The following is an 18,941-nucleotide window of genomic DNA, read 5'->3' as shown; positions in this document are numbered from 1 at the left end:
CTTTTATTTTCTTTGTTTATTATTATTATTATTTTTCGTTCTTTTGAAGACTTACACAGCTCAATGTGATTCAAATGTTGTACAAGGAGGGCAAATATGAATAAACAAGTTCGTTCTGATTTTAAATGTTTACTTCCTAATATGACAATAAAATCATGTAGCATTTAATGATGATTTTCACTGCTACATTAATAAGTACGCAATTACGAGTATGTGTAACATTTTTCATCCAGTAAATCAAGGGACAACAAGAATCAACAAGAATTAACAGAATAACTCAATCAATTCTGAATATGATGCAAGAGGACCTCAACAAGATTGATCAAAGTTTACGTTTCATGCAAAGAATACTCTAAAGCAGGCACTGTATACAAATTATAATAAATGTTTATTGTGAAGCACTTATAAAATACACTATAATTTCAAAGTACCCTCCACTAGGAAGGAACTGAATACCATGAAATAGACATCAAGAAAGTTCACATTTCTCCTGTAACTGAACGGGTGCCAGTCACTACATTTGAAAATTTATGTTAACAAATGCTGATATTTTTAATGTCAAGGCTGATGAAAAGAGTTTACTCCTTGTTCATGGTGGTTAGTAACTGGTCGGCTAACAACAGGAATATCCAAGCTGCTTCCTTCAGTCTCAGGAGCAACTTCTCTAACATCAGCTATCCTTGCTTCTGTTGCCTGAATATCGCTCCATTCACTGTCTCCAACTGGCTGGAGGTTCACCTGATCTGCTGCCATGTGTACTACACTCTCCCGAGAGTCTGGGGTTGCCCTAGAAACACTGAGACATGCTTTATCCACATTCTCTTCTGACAAGTCTACATGCTTTGTCAGTGGAAGAGTATTATCAATATCCGAGCACGACTCAGTCCTCTCCTCAAAAACTTGCTTAGTATCAATATGATTTCTGTTGAGAGAAAAATATTAAATTTTGATCAGTTATTCTCAAAAAAATAACAACATATTTTTTATTTACATTTACATTAAAGTCTAATATTGCTGACTTAACTTTAACTGGAAATTTTAGGACCAAGAGCTGTCATCATGCAAGCCAAATATAACAGAGCCTTGAAGAAAAAGGGAGAAAAGAGGAGGGGAATATTTACAAGCTTGTCACATTATGTGCATTGTGGGGACTACTTCCAAAACAGATTGAAAAGGCATTATGTAGAGAGAAGAAACTGATCATTGCTTCAACATAAAACATAATTACTTTTTGCATAAATGTTTAAGAGCATGTTTGGGATTGCGTTGGAAAATAGAGCGTTTAAAGTTTTTTTAAAAAAAAAAAAAAAAAAAAAAAAAAAAAGCTTTTGAAAAAAAAAAAACAAAACTTTATTTTTAAACTTTTTCCAAAAGTACGTTTTCGAAATTTTTAGAATAAAAAAGTCAAAGAAATACTTTTAAAATTTGTTACCAAACATGCCAGCTTTTTGTTTGGCACACATTTTTAGGTACTAAAAGTACTTTTTAATCTTTCTAACGCAATTCCAAATAAGCTCCAAATTAATTTTGACTTTGAATTGATCTTGGGTTGGAAAATTCTTTGGTGGGAGTAAAACTGAATATCATATCCTGGAACACTGCATGAGGCATGAACACAAACTAAAAAAACTTGAAAAAGATAAGTCTTAATAAAATCAACATTTTCTATACTTCTACAGATGTTTTGGGCTTTGTGCATTTCTATTACCTATTAACTCCACTTTTATACCAATATGGACACACATTCTCTTCAAAAAAAAAAAAATCTTTTTCAGTTCTACCATTGCTTGATTAGTTTTCTAACATCACTGTACTTAGCCTTATCATATCTTTTTTCATGAAATAAAGGGCAGATGTCAAGCAAGAATGACAGACAGGGTTGATGCAGAATGATCCTGGAGTACTACATTGACTGCCAAAAAGGGTTAAGTTGCTACCTTTGGAGTTGCAATTGTAACTTATTTACGTATGCCAGAAGCTCTTGTTTTTCCTTCACAGCAGTTGACTCTTTCTGTGCAGCGTCCTTTATTCTAGCTTCAGCATCTGCATCTGCAACCCTGACCTTTTCCTCTGCTCTCACGACAGTTGCTTCTAATATAACAGCACGATCTCTGGCTTTTGCAAGCTCAGAACGCCACATATGTGCCTCCTGAACAGCAGAGTCTCTCTGTTTGATCAATTGATCTCTTTCTTTACTCAAGGCCATGACCTTTTGTTCGGACTCTCTTAGCTACAAGTATAAATGAAAGCCAAAACATACAAAGACAATTAGAAAGTGATATCTAAAATCACAACAGTATTTCAAATTCAGTAAAGTAGGATCAACTGATGGTGAAGGAAGATAATTCGGCAGCAGGAGATATACATGGCCATTAACAGAGGATTCTTTTTAAGTTGTTTACTCCATATCAGGTTGAACATTATCAATCAGACTATGCAATGAGCCATCAACCAAGTACCTTTAACATAAATGACTCCAGCTGCTTGTGTGAATCTCTTTTAAGACGCTCAATTTCTGCACATGCAATTCTCCTATGTTCATCCATTGTATGAGCTGCAGATGCAGCAGCCTCAGCAGCTTCGGCAGTTTCAGATAATTTATCTGCTATATCTTTTATTGTTGAATCCCGTGCACGAAGGTCCCGAGCCAAATTCTGCAGTTCCTCATCCTTTACTCGTAGTGTCTCCTACAAGATATACTTGCACACTCAGAGAACCAAATCTAGGTGAAATGAATGACCAAAAAGACTTGCAGGATTAGCAATGACATAAAAGGAAGAAGCTCAGCAAAAAAAATAAAAAATAAATTTAAAAATATAAAAAAAATAAAAAATAAAAAAACATAAAATGAATAAGAAGCCAAGCTGGTGGCAAGTGTCGACATGTCAAGCAGGCCAGCCTCAAACAAGTCCTTAAAGCATATAAAGTACCTTTCAGGAGCTAAACCAGCCAAATTTGGTTACCATGGTAAAACTAAAAACGATGGGAGCCAAACACCTCCCATTCATTTATTCAATTAGTATCGCAAGACAAAGTTAATATTGAAGGGAGGAAATATGCACAAACAAGAAGTCATATCACAAAGGCACTCTACAATAAACTCCTTAACAAAGCCAAACCAACAGTAATTGCAGCCATGAAACCCAGGATGACTCTACATACCATGATCGAAATTATAACAGGCAGGCCTCATTAGCACCTAACAATTACGCATATTTTCCCTTTGCTTTTACTTTCCAAACCAAACAACAAAAATTTATGAGATCAAACAGTTCTCTACAGCTATTCTCCTAGAAGTTATTGCTATTTCTTGTTAAAGTTGGCAGCCTAGCATTGTGCTTGTGGTGCAGTTGTTAGCTTCTTAACTTTACAGGAAGAAAAACAAGGTTCCATAAATATTTTATTCGTCCCCAAATAGATCAGATTTTATGTCTGAATTTCAAGAAATTAGGTTTCTCAGATAGCCATCTTTTTCGTTTTTTTTTTTTTTTTGATAACATAGGAGAACTTTACTCAAATTAATTGCATATCGCAAACGCATACACTGTACAACAATCCTCACCGTTAATCGAACTCCTTCGGGTAACTGACCCCACCCGTCAAAACCAATCACCAGGTAACCCAAGAGCTTTCACCCCTGACGGGCTAAGTAGTTTATCCTCATACCTAGGAGGCAATCTTTTTTGATTTTGATAATCATAAATCGTCCGGTAGATGGAAAAGACAAGACAAAATACTGAATTTTTTTGGACAATGAGCACAATGTATGTAACACCAGCAATTTCACCCCCTCCCCCCGCTTAAATTTCCAAACTTCTGTACTAATATAAGTACATCTCTTTCTCCAAAACCCTATCCTTTCTTGACCATTGAAATGTATGTACCCCTTTAATTTAGTTCTTGCCCAAGGGATGTTTTCAGTGATGCCACCCTTGGGGCAATACATAGACCATGATCCAGATTAGGTTGTGGTGGCGGAGATGTTTTTTGGTAAGTAATGTAATGCATATCAAAGAGTGCAATGGGGAACAACCCTAGGACACAAGAAGTATACAAGAGAACACCCAAGGATAAGAAGAAAAGAGTACAAAAATATCATTAAAACTAATCACTAAGGGAGCTAAAAATGCAGCTGTCCCAGTAAAGAGGGAAAAAAAGGACTTAAGCTCCTCCAACGTCCTTTCTTGGTTCGCTTGTGGTGGTGGAGATTGGGGAGATAGAGTTGTAATTATATAGATGATATGATATATTGATGTTGATAAATTTTTCTGTGACCCCTCCCATGGGAACAATAAGTAGGTGTGTGACCCTTCCTGCAGGGAAATACAGGACATGGCATTTTGGATTATAAATTCTTGTGATCATATACATAGTGACCATTATTCATATCTTTTGAGCTTCCATTCCTGCTTATATCAGAACTGAACTTGTTTCTGGATTTATCTTATATTTCTACATTGTGGCCCGATGAGACTATTGACTTGTTTATATAACTTGAATTCATGGATAAGCATTTTATTCTTACCTTAACATCATTCACTTTGCTCTTTATTCCACTAGTGATTTTGTAACTTGATTATTACTTCCATGTACAGTGTGTGATTTACTACTTACAGAGCTTTCAGCTCATTATATGTTGTTTTACCATTTTTTTTTATTAGTCGCTAGCATGCATATTTCACTTAGACAGTCTAGAGTGTTATCAGTCTTCACCTTTAGGTGGCCTATTGTTGGAATCTTTGATTGTCTTGTTATCCTCATAAATTTTGCTTAATTAGAGGCTTACTCTTTCTATTGGGTTTGTTTCTATTAGGAATTTTTAGTCTACAACTTATAATTACAAGTATGACTTGAACTCATCACTTTGAAGATCTTGATTTTCTGCATGAAGGGCTTTTTATGGCTGATATATTATGGAGACTCTATATTGAAACTTGGTTTGCAGATAATTTGATTTTAACGTTGGTCTAGCAAGTTTCTCTCACGTGACAAGCTCATCTTGGCACGTGAAGGAGCAGTCACTTCCTGAATTTTGAAATTCAAAACTTTTGGGTCATGACAATGTGTGTCTGTAAAAAAATTTGCACCAATTTAGATGTTCTAAATCATTCAATATTTAGTTCTATATGGCTATAAAAACTTGCATTATTTCTAGCAACTGAGAATTAAGAAGATATGAAGGCATTTATTAAGATAAGAGTAATTATTATTGGCACAAATAAGAAAGCAATGTGTGCAGTTGACCCTATACCTCTTGAGCCAATACAAAGGCATATTACTGACGTGTCTGAACTACTACAAATTTAGTTGTGCTTGTAGAAACATGGAGCAGACATTCTAGCTATGCCTCCTAGATTGTCCATCTATCTACTCCCAATGATCAGAGACAATCAAACAGTGGAAAATGCATTTAGAAGTGATATTTTTTTTTAAGAATTCATTTTTTTTCTAACATTTTTTTTATGAATGCAATTAGAAGTGATTATAAATGTACATTTCCAAGTTAGTCAAAAAATTAACAAAAAAATTGCAGGATATAAATCTGGCATAACTGCAGAAATGAGAAGATCATAGAACGCAATCTACAGACCTTAATATCAATTGAAGGCAATCACCATAAATTCGCTATTACTGAAGTAGCAATGCAATTAGAGTCCAATCTTTATAAAATGTATTAGGTGTGCAATTCATAATTGTAAGTTAGGACATTGTATCACTACTATAAAATTGAAAGTGAAAAGAAAAGATGGTTTACCCTCATGATTGCTATATCATCCATTGGACCATCACTTGTTTTATTCGTCACCATTCCTAAAGCATTTCTCAACGAAATCTGCATCGCTGATTCAAGTTCTTTAGAACATTCAAGGGCTATCGAATTGGCAGCAGCAACCACCGTTGCAACTGTTCCTAATTTTGGAGAACCATTCCCACTTAAGGAATTCACAGCCTCTTTATGGGCTCTCAGAACCAACTGTGTTGCTCTGAATGACAGAAGGCAATGAGAAAAGGAAACGTGAGTAGAGAAATCAACTGCAACAAATCTAATCATTGGAATATGTATTTGATAACTGGGGCAAGAATTAAAACCTAGAGAAGACAACCATCATAAGAAGATGATCATTTTATGCAAAGAACTCAATCTATGGACCAAAAAGCAACTATATAGAAGAGCTATAACAGTTCATTTTTTAAAGAGTAATGCTATATGCAAGACTCCTATCCCCCCCTCCTATGAGTAGCCCGGCGGAAAAGTGATTTTAAAGGCCACACACTTTTAGGGGGATAAGAGAGGGATAGAAGTCTTGCATATAGCATTACTCATTTTTAAAACTCAATCACCTTATTGATTTTCATTTAAGCATAACTCCAGTTTTTATCTGGTTAATTTTAGAGAAGCAGAATAAGTGTCAAAGAATCTTCAAGTAGCTAGGATAAGAGAATATTAGGTACAAAATACCACTCCGGTTGCACGACAGACTAAAGAACGTCTTCAATTAGAGCAACTCAAATCTAAATATTCAAAACCATTATGAGCATTAAAAAAATGTAAGGTACTCGTAAATTCTCTAAAAGAGTCCCCTCCAAGATGTTTGTAGTTGCATACATAAGGATAAGAAACAGTAGAACACAGAAAAGAGATATTTAGACAGTAGTCACCCACCAAATTCCCTTTTACAACCCAAATTTTGAACACAACCCACATCATGAGCATCTTTAGGGAGGAAAACTGAATCTGAAAAGCCATTGCTAGTTTCGCATTTCATGAGCTCACCAGGAAAAGCGCATAGCATCATCCATATTGATCACAAAAAAAAAAAAAATACTATTCTAGTGGATAGGTAACATACGTGCAAGTATTAGTAGTGAGATTGTAGATCTTTTTTTGATTCATTGTGTAGTGGCGATGAGTAGTGGTCTTCTTGTCTTCTGTCTTTTAGAGTCCATTAAGCGATGCCCAAGAAGGTGATGGATGTGCTCTTTTGGTGGAAAGGTTTCAAGGGAGTGTTCGCATTTGGAATGCTGCCCCTTTTTGCTTAATTTGGACAATTTGGAGGGAAAGAAATAATTGCATGTTTAGCAGTATTCAGTAGAAACCAGTGTTCCTAAGATCATTGTTTGAGTGGTCGTGCACTTGGCACCACTTCTATGATTTCTTTTGTAGATTTTATACCTTTCACTTAATTATTTATGAGAGCTTTGTACACATCATGTGTACACAAGGTTTATTCTTTCCTTTTCTAATAATTTTTCGATACTAACTGAAAAAATAGAGCTGTGGTGGTGCTTGAGAGTTTGTAAAATCTCTATCTAAATGACAGAAGTCAACAATGTCTTCAGCATTAAGTATATTTGCACTCGACTTGCACAAAAAAACATGCATGTGTGCAAGGACATGAAAGGAAATAAATAGCCTTCAATCAAATTCAAACCATGATCCTTGAATATAAGTCTGCTTAAAATTCAATCAATTTGCTAATATACATCTGCAGGCTATGGAAATTCTAGGATAAACCATTATACAGTCTCTTGAACTGTGAAGCCGACCTCGCAATAGCTAACCATCTCAAATGACCAAAAAAAAAAAAAAAAAGGTGCATTGTTTGAACGAAAAGAACAACTTCTTTTTCACAAAAGAAAACAAAAGAAACCTGGCCAGTAGTGAAGCTTGAAGTTCACAAACCCATATTTCTTTCCAGATTATCTCTAATACATTCATTACAAAGTTTTCAACCTAAACCGACAAGATACTTCTTGAATAACCTAGAAAATGTATAAGCTGGAACAAGACTTCTCCAAACTTCTCATAAATGGATAACAGATGCACAGAAGAAACACGACATACAGAAAACTCGTATAATCATAGAAAGCCATCAGAACAAAATCATATTCTGCAACACGCAGCAAAAGCAAATATCCAGATAACTTACTGTAAAGTTGAAACCCAAGCTCTAGCTGCACCAGGAGTCTCTGCACAAAGAAAGTAGTCTTTTTTCTGTGGGGTCCCAATATCTAAATATTATAGTTAAGAAGCACGCATGTTGGCAATTCCAGTCCAACTACAAAAGGATCCTTTCAATTGAACTCAGAAGATAGAAACGTAAGTATTTTCTACATTGCAGGAAAAACAATTAAGAAATGGTAAACGTGGATACATAAACAGCAGCCATCATACTTTGGTAGTCCACTAAAGCACATAAAAAAATGCATTAGTAATGTCTTTAAAGCGAAAACCCACTTCGATAAACTAGTAGCTGAGAAGGTAATAATGCAAGCTTATTCAGAAACACATCAATCTTACTGGAAGTTGACAGGAGATACGGTAATGGTGCTATTTGCATCAAATAAAATGGTTCCCTTGACAGATGGCTCATTTCTCCGAATCCTAAAGCACAAACAAACAACACAAAATATCAAAGATCAAAATCGTTCTACAAAGCAAAGCAACGCCAGGGAAAAAAGAAATGCAAAACATATACTAACTTGTACTCCATTCTCCCAGTCGTCGGGTCCAAGATTACCCACCGCTCATTCCATTTCCTCAGCTGCATAGAATTATTCCTATGTCAGTTTGTACTGATTCTAGTCAACTGCTCTGATTCTTATCTACCCACTAGAGCCAACCAATTCCCTTCTTTTTTTTTTCTTTATAAGTAATCAAAATATCGAAAAACACAACCCGGGTACAGAAGAAAATGTACGAGTCCACGAGAGAAACGCCTAGCTAGAATTAGAATGGGTAAATTCTGAATTGACCAAAAGAAACTACAATTTCTCAAGCTAATATTGAAAGCAGAACGTAACCCTGAATTCAACGAAAATCAAATCACCAACAACCAATTAAATTTGGATAGACGGAGAAAGAGGATCGTACGGTCTCGGATCGCTTCAGAAGTGGGCCCTGCAGCAAGTTCCTGCCGGAACCGGACGCCAACTGCCGCTTGATCTTCTCCAAGCTATTCTCTGCATCCCCAGCACTCTGCTCCATTCCCAAATTCATAGTTTACACAACTTGCATAATTATCAATTTCACATATACTTGTAGAATATATATATATATATATATATTAGAGACAGAGGAGGGTTGACAGACTAACCGGGGGAGCGCCATTGGAGGCCATGATGGGAGTAGGGAGAAGAGGGATTGCAAATGAATTTTGCTTCCTTGCAGGGAGCAATGTGCAAATCGTGAGGGGTTTTTTGTGATCTCGTCTAAGCTGGGGCTGGTAGGTTTATTACAAAGACTAGCAGGTGGTGGTTTTAATTAATATATTAGAAAATAAAATTAAGAAAAGGAAATATATATATATATAGGAAGTGAAAAGGAAATATAATATTGAAGTCTATTGTTATGGTCGAGTTTGTGATTTTTGGTTTGGGTGGTGGGTGCCATGGTTTTCATTTTTTGGATTTATTTTTTGTTGGAAAAATAAGAAAAAAATTTCATTAGGAGCCCATACACACAAAACATCTTGAACATCAAATTTTTTTTTTTTTTTTATTTAATCTCGATCAAATCAAATAACAAAAAATCAATAATTTGTCTCCAAAAAATATTTTGTTCATGGGGATGTTATAAATACATTCATTCACAAGTGGATGACCCCTATCATTCCTTATATTCGTTGGGATAATGTATGTGAGTTTACATCTTACACATTCTATTAAATGTTTCATGTCAATTGGGATTGACGATTGCTAGGTTTTGTGTTGACTCATGTAGCGTCTAAAACATGGTTTATGTTTATTTGAAACGTGTAGTTATGCACTTAAGTTTACATGAAAGAGAGTAAAAGAATTCTTCAAGAAGACAAATACTGCAACTAATGTCCAGTCTTAGCATTTTTGATGTCCAAACATGAGGGACTCCAAAAAGCACATATTCCTTGTGATGTTTGGGACATGGTCAATATTGAAGACCGATGTTTGGACATGGTTGGTGATGTATGGACATGAAGAGTTTTAATGAGTACATGTACCCTGAGCTGTCAAGACGTGACTGTAGATATGCCTAAATCATAAGGCATCACTAAAAGTGATGATTGGGCATGGAGGACACATGTTCAGACATGGTGGAGAATAGAGAATACATGTTCCCTTGCATGTAGACTATTGCTCAAACATGAGCGACTAATTAGGCGTGAAATCGTAATTATGTTCTAACATAGTTTTTACATAGCTTTTAAAAGATTACTTATGCCCATTATCTCAGTCACTCAACACGAATTTCCAGAGAACCTAGGAGGAGTCGAAAAAATTTTTGGTGTACCAAGTATCTTGATTGTGTTGATACACAAGATACATTAGGGTTGTGAGACAATAAGTTTTTTGTGTGTTGAATGCTATTGAAATTTGTGATAAAACCACGGTGTTGTTGCATATTTGTTTATCAACAAGAAGTCTATTGGTGGGTCCATAAGGAGACTGCTAGAAGTATGACCACTAAAAAGTTGAAGCCAACTGAGGAGGTAGGAAGGTGAATGAGGAGCTCTCCTAGGCACATAATCTTAGCATTATAGGGTTATAAGTGTCTTTGTTGGTGTACTATTCTTCATAGTAGACTCTTGGGTTTAGCTGCTCCGAAAAGATTTTCCTTTGAGGTGTAACTATTTGTCAACAAATTGTTGTGTTGAGGATTGTTGGTGTTTGTATCATTTGTGGTTTGATGATTATTTGATTGTAGTATTTTTAATTTGATATTATAAATTGTTGTAATAATGTTATCCGTAATTTTTGTGGTCTAAATTGTACTTCTCAATATTGAACATCCTACACTTTAAATGATTTAGCTCACTTATTTATTAAACGACTTTAGTATACAAACGAACAAAAAATGAAACTACAAGCTCACCTCCAATAACAAATGTACCAAAACATCTAAATATAAAACTTTGGGGAAACTTCACTTTCCCCCTTAAATTGGCATGCCTTTTGCAAAGACTCCCCCTGTTGTGACAAAATTTAATACTCGCAAGTGCACGAATCGTTTGCAGTTAATGTATTGCAAGTGCAAGGTCGATCCCATAGGAAATTGTGTTTTTGAAAACAGAATTTATGACTAAACCAATTTAACCTTAACCTAGTTCCAAAAGTTGAAAGGTTGTTTTTGTGAGTGAAAAATCAAAAGCATAAATAGAATTAAGTGAAATTAATCAAGTAAAGAAGCACTAAGGTGTCAGAATCCGCACTCACAAATTCATAGCAACATATTTTTATGATCAATAATATTTCTCAAAGTTCTCACAATAAAATCTTAAGTATGTTTTACTCAGTGGCGGAGCCAGCATTTTGGGTCAGGGGGGTCAATATAATCAAAAATTAAATAAAAATATTAACAAAATATAATTATTGCAATAAGTAATTCAACGAAACTAAATTATTATTTAAAACATATAATGTAACATACAATTTATTGTGTCACGCCTATTGTTAATTTATTCAGTTGTCCTCGACGAGTCTTTATACCTTGAAATCGCTGCATGATTTTTTTCATTACTGATAATCTTGAATATATCCTTCTCAATATACGTGACCAGAAAATCATTCATCCATTGATCTACCATTATGTTATGTAAACGATTTTTAACAATATTCATTGCTGAAAATGCTCTTTCAACAGTTGAAACGCAAAATTAATGACAATGTCACCAATGAATACACCAATGGATACATGATATTTTTCTTCATCTCTCTTCTCAGCAAGTTGTCCAATTCCTTTGAGTGGTGCAAATTCATCACTAGAACGCATGTCAATGATATATGTTTCAAGTTGGTCGTTCAAGGTAATAAGTTGAACTACTGAAAAATCATTCGGATAAAATTGAGCAAGACGAAGTAATTTCTCCTTATTAAATGCAGCAAATGAGTCACCTAGACTTAAGCACGCAACACAAAGTAATAATTCAGAATTTGCATCATTAAAGCCACTATTAAGTTCTTGGAATTGCATGTCTATAATAGTATAATAAAGCTCTACACAATAATGATGTGAATTTTTAATGCTTGGAGCTTTTCGTCGTGATCGAGGTTGGTACAAATCATCCATATTGGGAACAACAATGTTGTTTTTGGTACAAAAAAACAAAAACTTCTTCCAATAAAGAGTTTCACACATCTTCTCTCATAGCCTGTAAACGCTGCTTTGAAACTTTAACCAACTTCATCGCATTCAGAATATCTTGATCTTTTCTTTGTAATGCTTGAGATAACTCATTTGTAATTCCTAAAACACTTTTCATCAAATGTAAATTGAAAGCAAATTCAAAAGTCTGGAACGATTGAATTAGTATATTTGCTTCTATTCTCTGTTCAGAATATAAACCATCTTCCACAATATCTTTAATCGCTTCAAAGACAGAAGAAAACATAAGAATACGATTAATAATTGCACCATAATGAGAACTCCAACGCGTTTCTCTAGGTCTCTTTAGATTAATTTCTTGATTCAAGCCACGACCAGTAGAAATTTCATTATTTCGTAGTGCTTCCACAACTTCAGCAATTCGTTTTTCACGAAGTGCATCACGACGTTTGCATGATGCTCCAATAACATTAAAAACACTATTAACCAAGCTTAAAAAGTTGCAATTTGGATGTGATTTTTAGCAACAGCAACTAAAATCAGTTGAAGTTAATGTGCAAGCAATGAACATAATAGGCAGATGAGTTATCATTCAAAATAAATGTTTGGGAAAACTTTAGAAAACCCCCATGAATTTCTAGCCGTTTTGACATACCCTTCCTGAATTTTCAAAACTCTCACTTAAGCCCTCTAAACTTTAGTTTTCTCTCACTTTGGACCCTTTTAACGTTAAAGTCAAACAATTTGACTTTTTATACCCATTTTACGCTCCCCCAAAACTACGTTGTTTTGTGTCCTAAAACTACAACACCTACCCAGCCCAAAACGACGTCGTTTTAGGCATTAATTTTTTTAAAAAATAAATAAATAAAAGCAAAATAAAAAAAATAAAAACGAAATCGGGGGTGGCTCCAGCCACCCCCTGGCCGATCTGGGGGTGGTTCAACCACCCCCATGGCCAAAAAAAAAAAAAACAACAACAACAAAAGGATGGGGTGCTTTTAGGTGGCGGGATACCCAAATGAGGGGTGGTCGCGGCAGAAATTGGCTCAGCCACCCCTTTGGCCACAAAATGGGGTGGCCCGGCCACCCCATTTTGGCCCCCGATTTCAGGTTTTTTTTTTTTTTTTTTAATATTATGCTCAAAACGACGTCGTTTTAGGTTGGGTGGCTCAAAACGACGTCGTTTTGGGTTGGGTGGTGATGTAGTTTTGAAGCCCAAAACGGTGTAGTTTTGGAGTCCAAAACGACGTAGTTTTGGTTGAGGGTAAAATTGGTATAAAAAGTTAAAAGGGTCCAAAGTGAGAGAAAACCAAAGTTCAAGGGGCCTAAGTGACAGTTTTGGAAATTCAGGGAGGTATGTCAAAACAGCTGGAAGTTCAGGAGGGCTTTCTGAAGTTTCCCCTAAATGTTTTAAGTCCATTCAACTCACTTCGCATATTGCTAGCTCCATCGTATCCTTGTCCTCGCAATCTGCTAATACTTAAATGATGCTTGCTAAGTACTGACTCAATTGTCATCTTCAATACTACAGCTATAGTATTGCTAACATATGTAATGCCTAAAAAACATTCAATCACATGCTCCCACTTATCAACATAATGCAAAACTATTGCCAATTGTTCTTTGACAGATATATCACAAGATTCATCAACTAAGATAACAAATGACGAGTCTCCAAGATCTTTTAGAATAGCATTTAGAGTTTCATTTGCTGCAACATTTGCTATTTCTTTTTGAATGTCTAGGGCGGTCATTTGATGATTTTCAAGAGCATTTTCTAAGACAACCTTGTCAATTTCTTCATTATGTTTCGCAAGAAACTGCAACAATTCACAGAAATTTCCTTGATTACTTGAGTCTTTAGATTCATCATGGCCACAAAATGCTAATCCTTGTTGCTGTAAAAAGCGAATACAATCAATTGATGCATCAAACGAGTTCTATATTTTTTTTTCTTCTTATTTGATTGCTTATCAAAAAAATGTTAGAATGTTTTGTTTCTGATTTAACAAAGCTACACATCTTTGTCTAGCTTAATTATGTGTACTATTATTAGCCCCCACATGACTCTGTAATTTATCTTTCTTCTTCCAATTTCTAAACCCTTCAGTAACAAATGAGTTTCCCCCTGCTTGATTTCCAGTGTATGGTTTGAAGAGATAACAATATAAGCAATACGCATCATCTTCTGAAATGATGTATTCCAACCAATCATATTCTTTGAACCATGCTGGATTAAGACAACGCCATGTTTTTTCAAATTCTATTTTTGGAAAATTATGGTTAACTGGTTGGAAAGCGTTTTTTTTTAAAAAATATGTTATTCAGATTTGGTCTCTATCATTAATATGATAATCATAAATTTTTTATTTTTCCTTAATCAATGATCTATTGGCAAATTTACTAAATCTACTTCGACACAAGCTCGTTTAGAGTTTGATTGGAGCTCAATGGAAACATTGTTGTTCTCCATAGAATGTTTTGTTTCTAATTTAACAAAGCTTCACATCTTCGTCGAGCTTGATTATGTGTACTATTATTAACCCCCACATGACTCTGTAATTTCTCTTTCTTCTTCCAATTTCTAAACCCTTCAATAACAAACGAGTTTCCCCCTGCTTGATTTCTAGTGTATGGTTTGAAGAGATAACAATATAAGCAATACGCAACATCTTCTGAAATGATGAATTCCAACCAATCATATTCTTTGAACCATGCTGGATTAAGACAACACCATGTTTTTTCAAATTCTATTTTTGGAAAATCATGGTTAACTGGTTGGAAAACTTTTTTTTTTTTTTTTGTAAATATATTATTCGGATTTGTTCTCTATCATTAATATGATAATCATAAATTTTTTTTCCTTAAGCAATGATCTATTGGCAAATTTGTTAAATCTACTTCGACACGAGCTTGTTTAAAATTTGATTGGAACTCAATGGAATAATTGTTGTTCTCCATATTCTTAGGTAACTACAATATATATTTCATACAATTATGATATATAACAAAAACTATATATATATAAAAGACCAATCTAAATATAAAATAAAGAGACATTTTTTTAATTTAATAATAAATTGAAAAATAAATTAATATAAAATTTTGATTACATACCTGAAACTTTTCGAGAAAGAGAAATTGCCAGAAAAAGATGTGACTTTTTGTTCAATTGCATGTACATGCCTTTTCACCGTATTTGAATTGTTGATTGTCTTGAAGAAGAAAAAATTGACCAATTATGAGGACAAAGGGATTTAACAATTTGCAGTTCAATTTTGAAAGTAATGAACCACAAATTACTTTTAAAACTACTCACTGATGCTTCCCTTCGCACTATTTATATATAGGTTAAGTAGTGAAGTCCTACAAGAATTTCACTAATGCTTAACTTCTTTCTTTTCTTTTTTTGTATTGTTATTTATTTTTTTTTTATGGTAAGAAATTAACTATCAAGACTTAGTCAACGTGTAAACCTAGCCTCCTAGGTAACTTAACCCCTTTACCCTTCACACTCGGTGCTTAAGTTGGCATATAGATGTCTTTTTTTAAAAAAAAAAAAATTATGATGAGTTTGTCAGCCGTGATAAGGTAGTATTACTAAAACGCACCCTTTGTATTTAGTTAAACGAATCGTTTTGGGTTAAAAAAAAAAAAAAAAAAAAAAGACTCTTGAAGTACACGTAGTTGTCTTCTTCCTTAAGAAATATCTAGAAGACTGGATTTGAAATTCTGAAACTGCCATGAGCCAGAAACTGTGATAAAACTAAAGACACCCATTACTAAATCATGCCGGTCCTCCTAAACATCTTTTTCTAGTAAATCTAAGGGTGGGCAACTAGGAGTGAAGGAATAATTGAATTTTTTTTTTTTATTGGGGGGGGACATTTGACCCCTCTTACTTATGATCAAAACCAACTTATGTATCCATTCTTTATACAAATCACAAAAGAGATCCAATTTAAATCAAATCATCAAGTGTATCCATAAATCACAAAAGATATCCAATTTAAATCAAAACATTAATTGTAGAATAAATCACAAGGGATATCCAATTTTTTAACAAAGAAAACCAAACAATCAATTATGTGAAATTATCTCAAATCATTAAATGTATCCTTGAATCACAAGAGATATCCAAGAATCATTCCACAAAATTGAGTTAAAGTAAAACAATTAGAATATCAAACTCAATAAAATTGGAAAATATTACATCACATGAGAATAATGTTGCTAATCATAAGTGAGGCTTCATCATCAACCTTAGTTGAGAGTTTAGCCTCTCATGGAATTGAAATCTAAAACAAAAGTAATAGAATCCAAGGAGAGTTGAGAAGCTTACAAATTAAAAACTCCAAAGTTGAGAACACCAAAAGGTAGGAAGACCATAAACTCTCCTTTCTACTATGAAATTCCGTACTCTATAGCCTCATACAAAATTCTATGAAGTCTATTCTATTTATAGGGCTTTAACTAGGGTTTTCAGGGCTTTTTTACCTAATTTCAGCCCCAATTCAGACGAGGGCACTCGATCACACTCGGGCATGCTTAACTTCTCCTGCGGCGCAGGTGTGCTCGGGCGTTGGGGCTTGTCTTGGGTGTGTCTGCAATCGATCATTGCTATGCTAGGCTTGAGCGCAGATGCGCTCGAGCGTAGAGTGTTGTGCTCGATCCCACGTCTGTTGGCAGCTTTTCTCCAAATCTTGCATTTTTCACTTTAAATTCGTCATTTTCCCTTAGCAACCTGCAAAACCCTTAAAACCACAAAACTAGCACAAGACATTAGATTATAACATAGCTAAAAGATTAACCAGTGTAAATTAGGGGGCTCAAATATGTAATATTTGGCACTCATCAAACACCCCCAAACTTACATTTTGCTAGTCCCTTAGCACAACAAAACTAAAAATAAAATGAAAGCACTAAACACAAACCCTCTTTCGTGGGAGAGACGATTGCATTTAGCATATACAACAAGCCTTTTAAACTCCTAGACATCCTTAGTGGGCAAGCGAAGTCTCGTGAGGGTTTAACAAGAATAATACCCACAAACATTGTAGCACTATGTTGTTGAAAATAATGAAATTTCACACAAACAATGGTTCTTATTCATGAGCAAGCTTAAAAAGACAAACATCATCATCACAATCATTAGGGCATCCAAAATCAAATAACTCATAAATGGGCAGTTAAAACATCACATGTTTCAATAGGTACAAAGTTAAAATAGCATACAATTATGAGGCTTCAATTTAATCTCAAAACAAGTACCTCTATATTGTTGAAAAGAATGAAATTTCACACAAACAATGGTTCTTATTCATGAGCAAGCTTAAAAAGACAAACATCATCATCACAATCATTAGGGCATCCAAAATCAAATAACTCATAAATGGGTAGTTAAAACATCACATGTTTCGATAGGTACAAAGTTAAAATAGCATATAATCATGAGGCTTCAATTTAATCTCAAAACAAGTACCTCAAAATTCGTAGGAATCTCTATCAAATGAAACAACCAAGGCAAGATCTGCATTTTTTTTTTTTTTTGTCGGCTGTGCAATGCTCAGCTCCCTTAAACTTTCTAATTAACTCATGTAAACTCCCAAGCCAGATGGCTTTATGGCACAAGATGTAGAAACATCCCTAAGGGCTTATAAACTCAAGTCAAAAAGGCTACAAAGCCAAGCTAGCTATACCATCAACCAAACTAAACTTCACACCTTTTTACGCAATCACTCACTGCTTAATGAGGCAAGAGGTCCAATTACTCAGTGAAAAAACTCAAAATGGTCTTTTTTTTTTTTTTTCTTTGTAAGTTAGGGTTATTCATCAATAGGTCATCCAACAAATCTCTAGATAAACATGATTAAGCTCAAATTAAGACCTCACAGACTACATGCTAATGTGCTCATGATAATTCAACTCAAAATAAGTGAAGTCTCTTTTGCCCAAAAATAAGTCAAAAGACTCAGATTCCTAATGAAATGATCATGTGTTCAACACTTTAAGCCAATGAAAAACAAACCATAGTTATAGTTTAACTCAAACTTGACAACAACATAGAACAATATATAACAATATATATATATTGGAGCAAACAGACAACGTGTCTTTCCACACCCTCAAACTTGAATTATACATTGTCCTCAATGTGTAGTATAGAAATACATTACCAGAAGGAATGAGACATCTGAGTGTGCAAAATGCCATGGCGTCCCCCAAACTTAAACACCAAAACAACTATAAAAAACTAACAGTAATATTTTCTCACAGAAACAAGCATTAAAAGATTAATTGTTGTCGGAAACAAAAATAAAATAACGAAAAATAAAATGAAAAAGGAAAGAAAGAAAATGTGTGGAAAATAAAATGAAAAAGAAAATTTACTGTACTTTCCCCGATCATTCGGATGTTCAACCAATCCCTTTCACCATTTCTTCTTTTGAATTTCATAGCATTTTGGAAGGATATTTTGCCATCTTAGGTAGCCAACCTGCTTGCTTCGACGGATCTTCTTAGGAAGAAGATTCCCAAATTTGCACGCTTGTGTGCATAAGTCCTTGAAGATCTTGACATAAGATGGCTTTTTGAAACATTGAAGAGCTGAAGCTTTGGGTTCATGATGTGTCTCAATAGGGACTATGAACAAGGAAGGAGCTTTAGCAATTACTTCCTTGTCGTCGAATAGATTATGATCTGCTGGAGGCTCAACTTGCTCCTCTTTTTCTTCCTCCTCATTGTTATCAACAATTTCCTCACTCCCAAGTGTTGTGGTGGTTTGGACGTGCTCATGATAAGAATTGCTAGAATCATCCTCAGCAATCATGTAATGTCCTCTAGCCATCAGCTGACT

The 18,941-nt window shown here is 34.6% G+C and overlaps 2 protein-coding genes across 2 annotated transcripts in view; both read right to left on the bottom strand.

The window, feature by feature from the left end:
- Nucleotides 1–348: 348 nt before the first annotated feature.
- Nucleotides 349–9,219, bottom strand: LOC132180919 (uncharacterized). The gene is made up of 10 exons (XM_059593915.1): nt 9,099–9,219; nt 8,876–8,980; nt 8,485–8,546; nt 8,303–8,386; nt 8,157–8,188; nt 7,932–8,013; nt 5,756–5,984; nt 2,460–2,687; nt 1,938–2,230; nt 349–922 (listed from the first exon to the last, which is right to left on the bottom strand). Exons 1-10 carry the CDS (start codon nt 9,120–9,122, stop codon nt 559–561), a joined length of 1,503 nt encoding a protein of 500 aa, XP_059449898.1. The 5' UTR covers nt 9,123–9,219; the 3' UTR covers nt 349–558.
- A 2,888-nt stretch (nt 9,220–12,107) lies between these two features.
- The window catches only part of LOC132181905 (uncharacterized), an 11,521-nt gene continuing 4,687 nt past the window's right edge, over nt 12,108–18,941 (bottom strand). The window contains exons 3-4 of the mRNA XM_059595131.1: nt 13,515–13,983; nt 12,108–12,541 (exon numbers count right to left, since the gene is read on the bottom strand). Coding sequence (XP_059451114.1) covers nt 12,108–12,541; nt 13,515–13,983 — 903 coding nt within the window. The remainder of the gene's footprint in view (nt 12,542–13,514; nt 13,984–18,941) is intronic.

This window comes from Corylus avellana, chromosome ca5, assembly GCF_901000735.1.
Source record: "Corylus avellana chromosome ca5, CavTom2PMs-1.0".
Taxonomy (NCBI): Eukaryota; Viridiplantae; Streptophyta; class Magnoliopsida; order Fagales; family Betulaceae; genus Corylus; species Corylus avellana.
This window is presented reverse-complemented; position numbering and strand designations above follow the sequence as displayed.

Bases quoted from the DNA above. Each gene is read 5' to 3' on its own strand.
- LOC132180919 (XM_059593915.1), bottom strand. From the start codon at position 9,122: ATGGCCTCCAATGGCGCTCCCCCG. The intron at 8,981-9,098 runs GTTAGTCTGTCA...GGAATGGAGCAG, and splicing joins CCTCCAATGGCGCTCCCCCG to AGTGCTGGGGATGCAGAGAA. The intron at 923-1,937 runs GTAGCAACTTAA...TTCTCTCAACAG, and splicing joins TTACAATTGCAACTCCAAAG to AAATCATATTGATACTAAGC.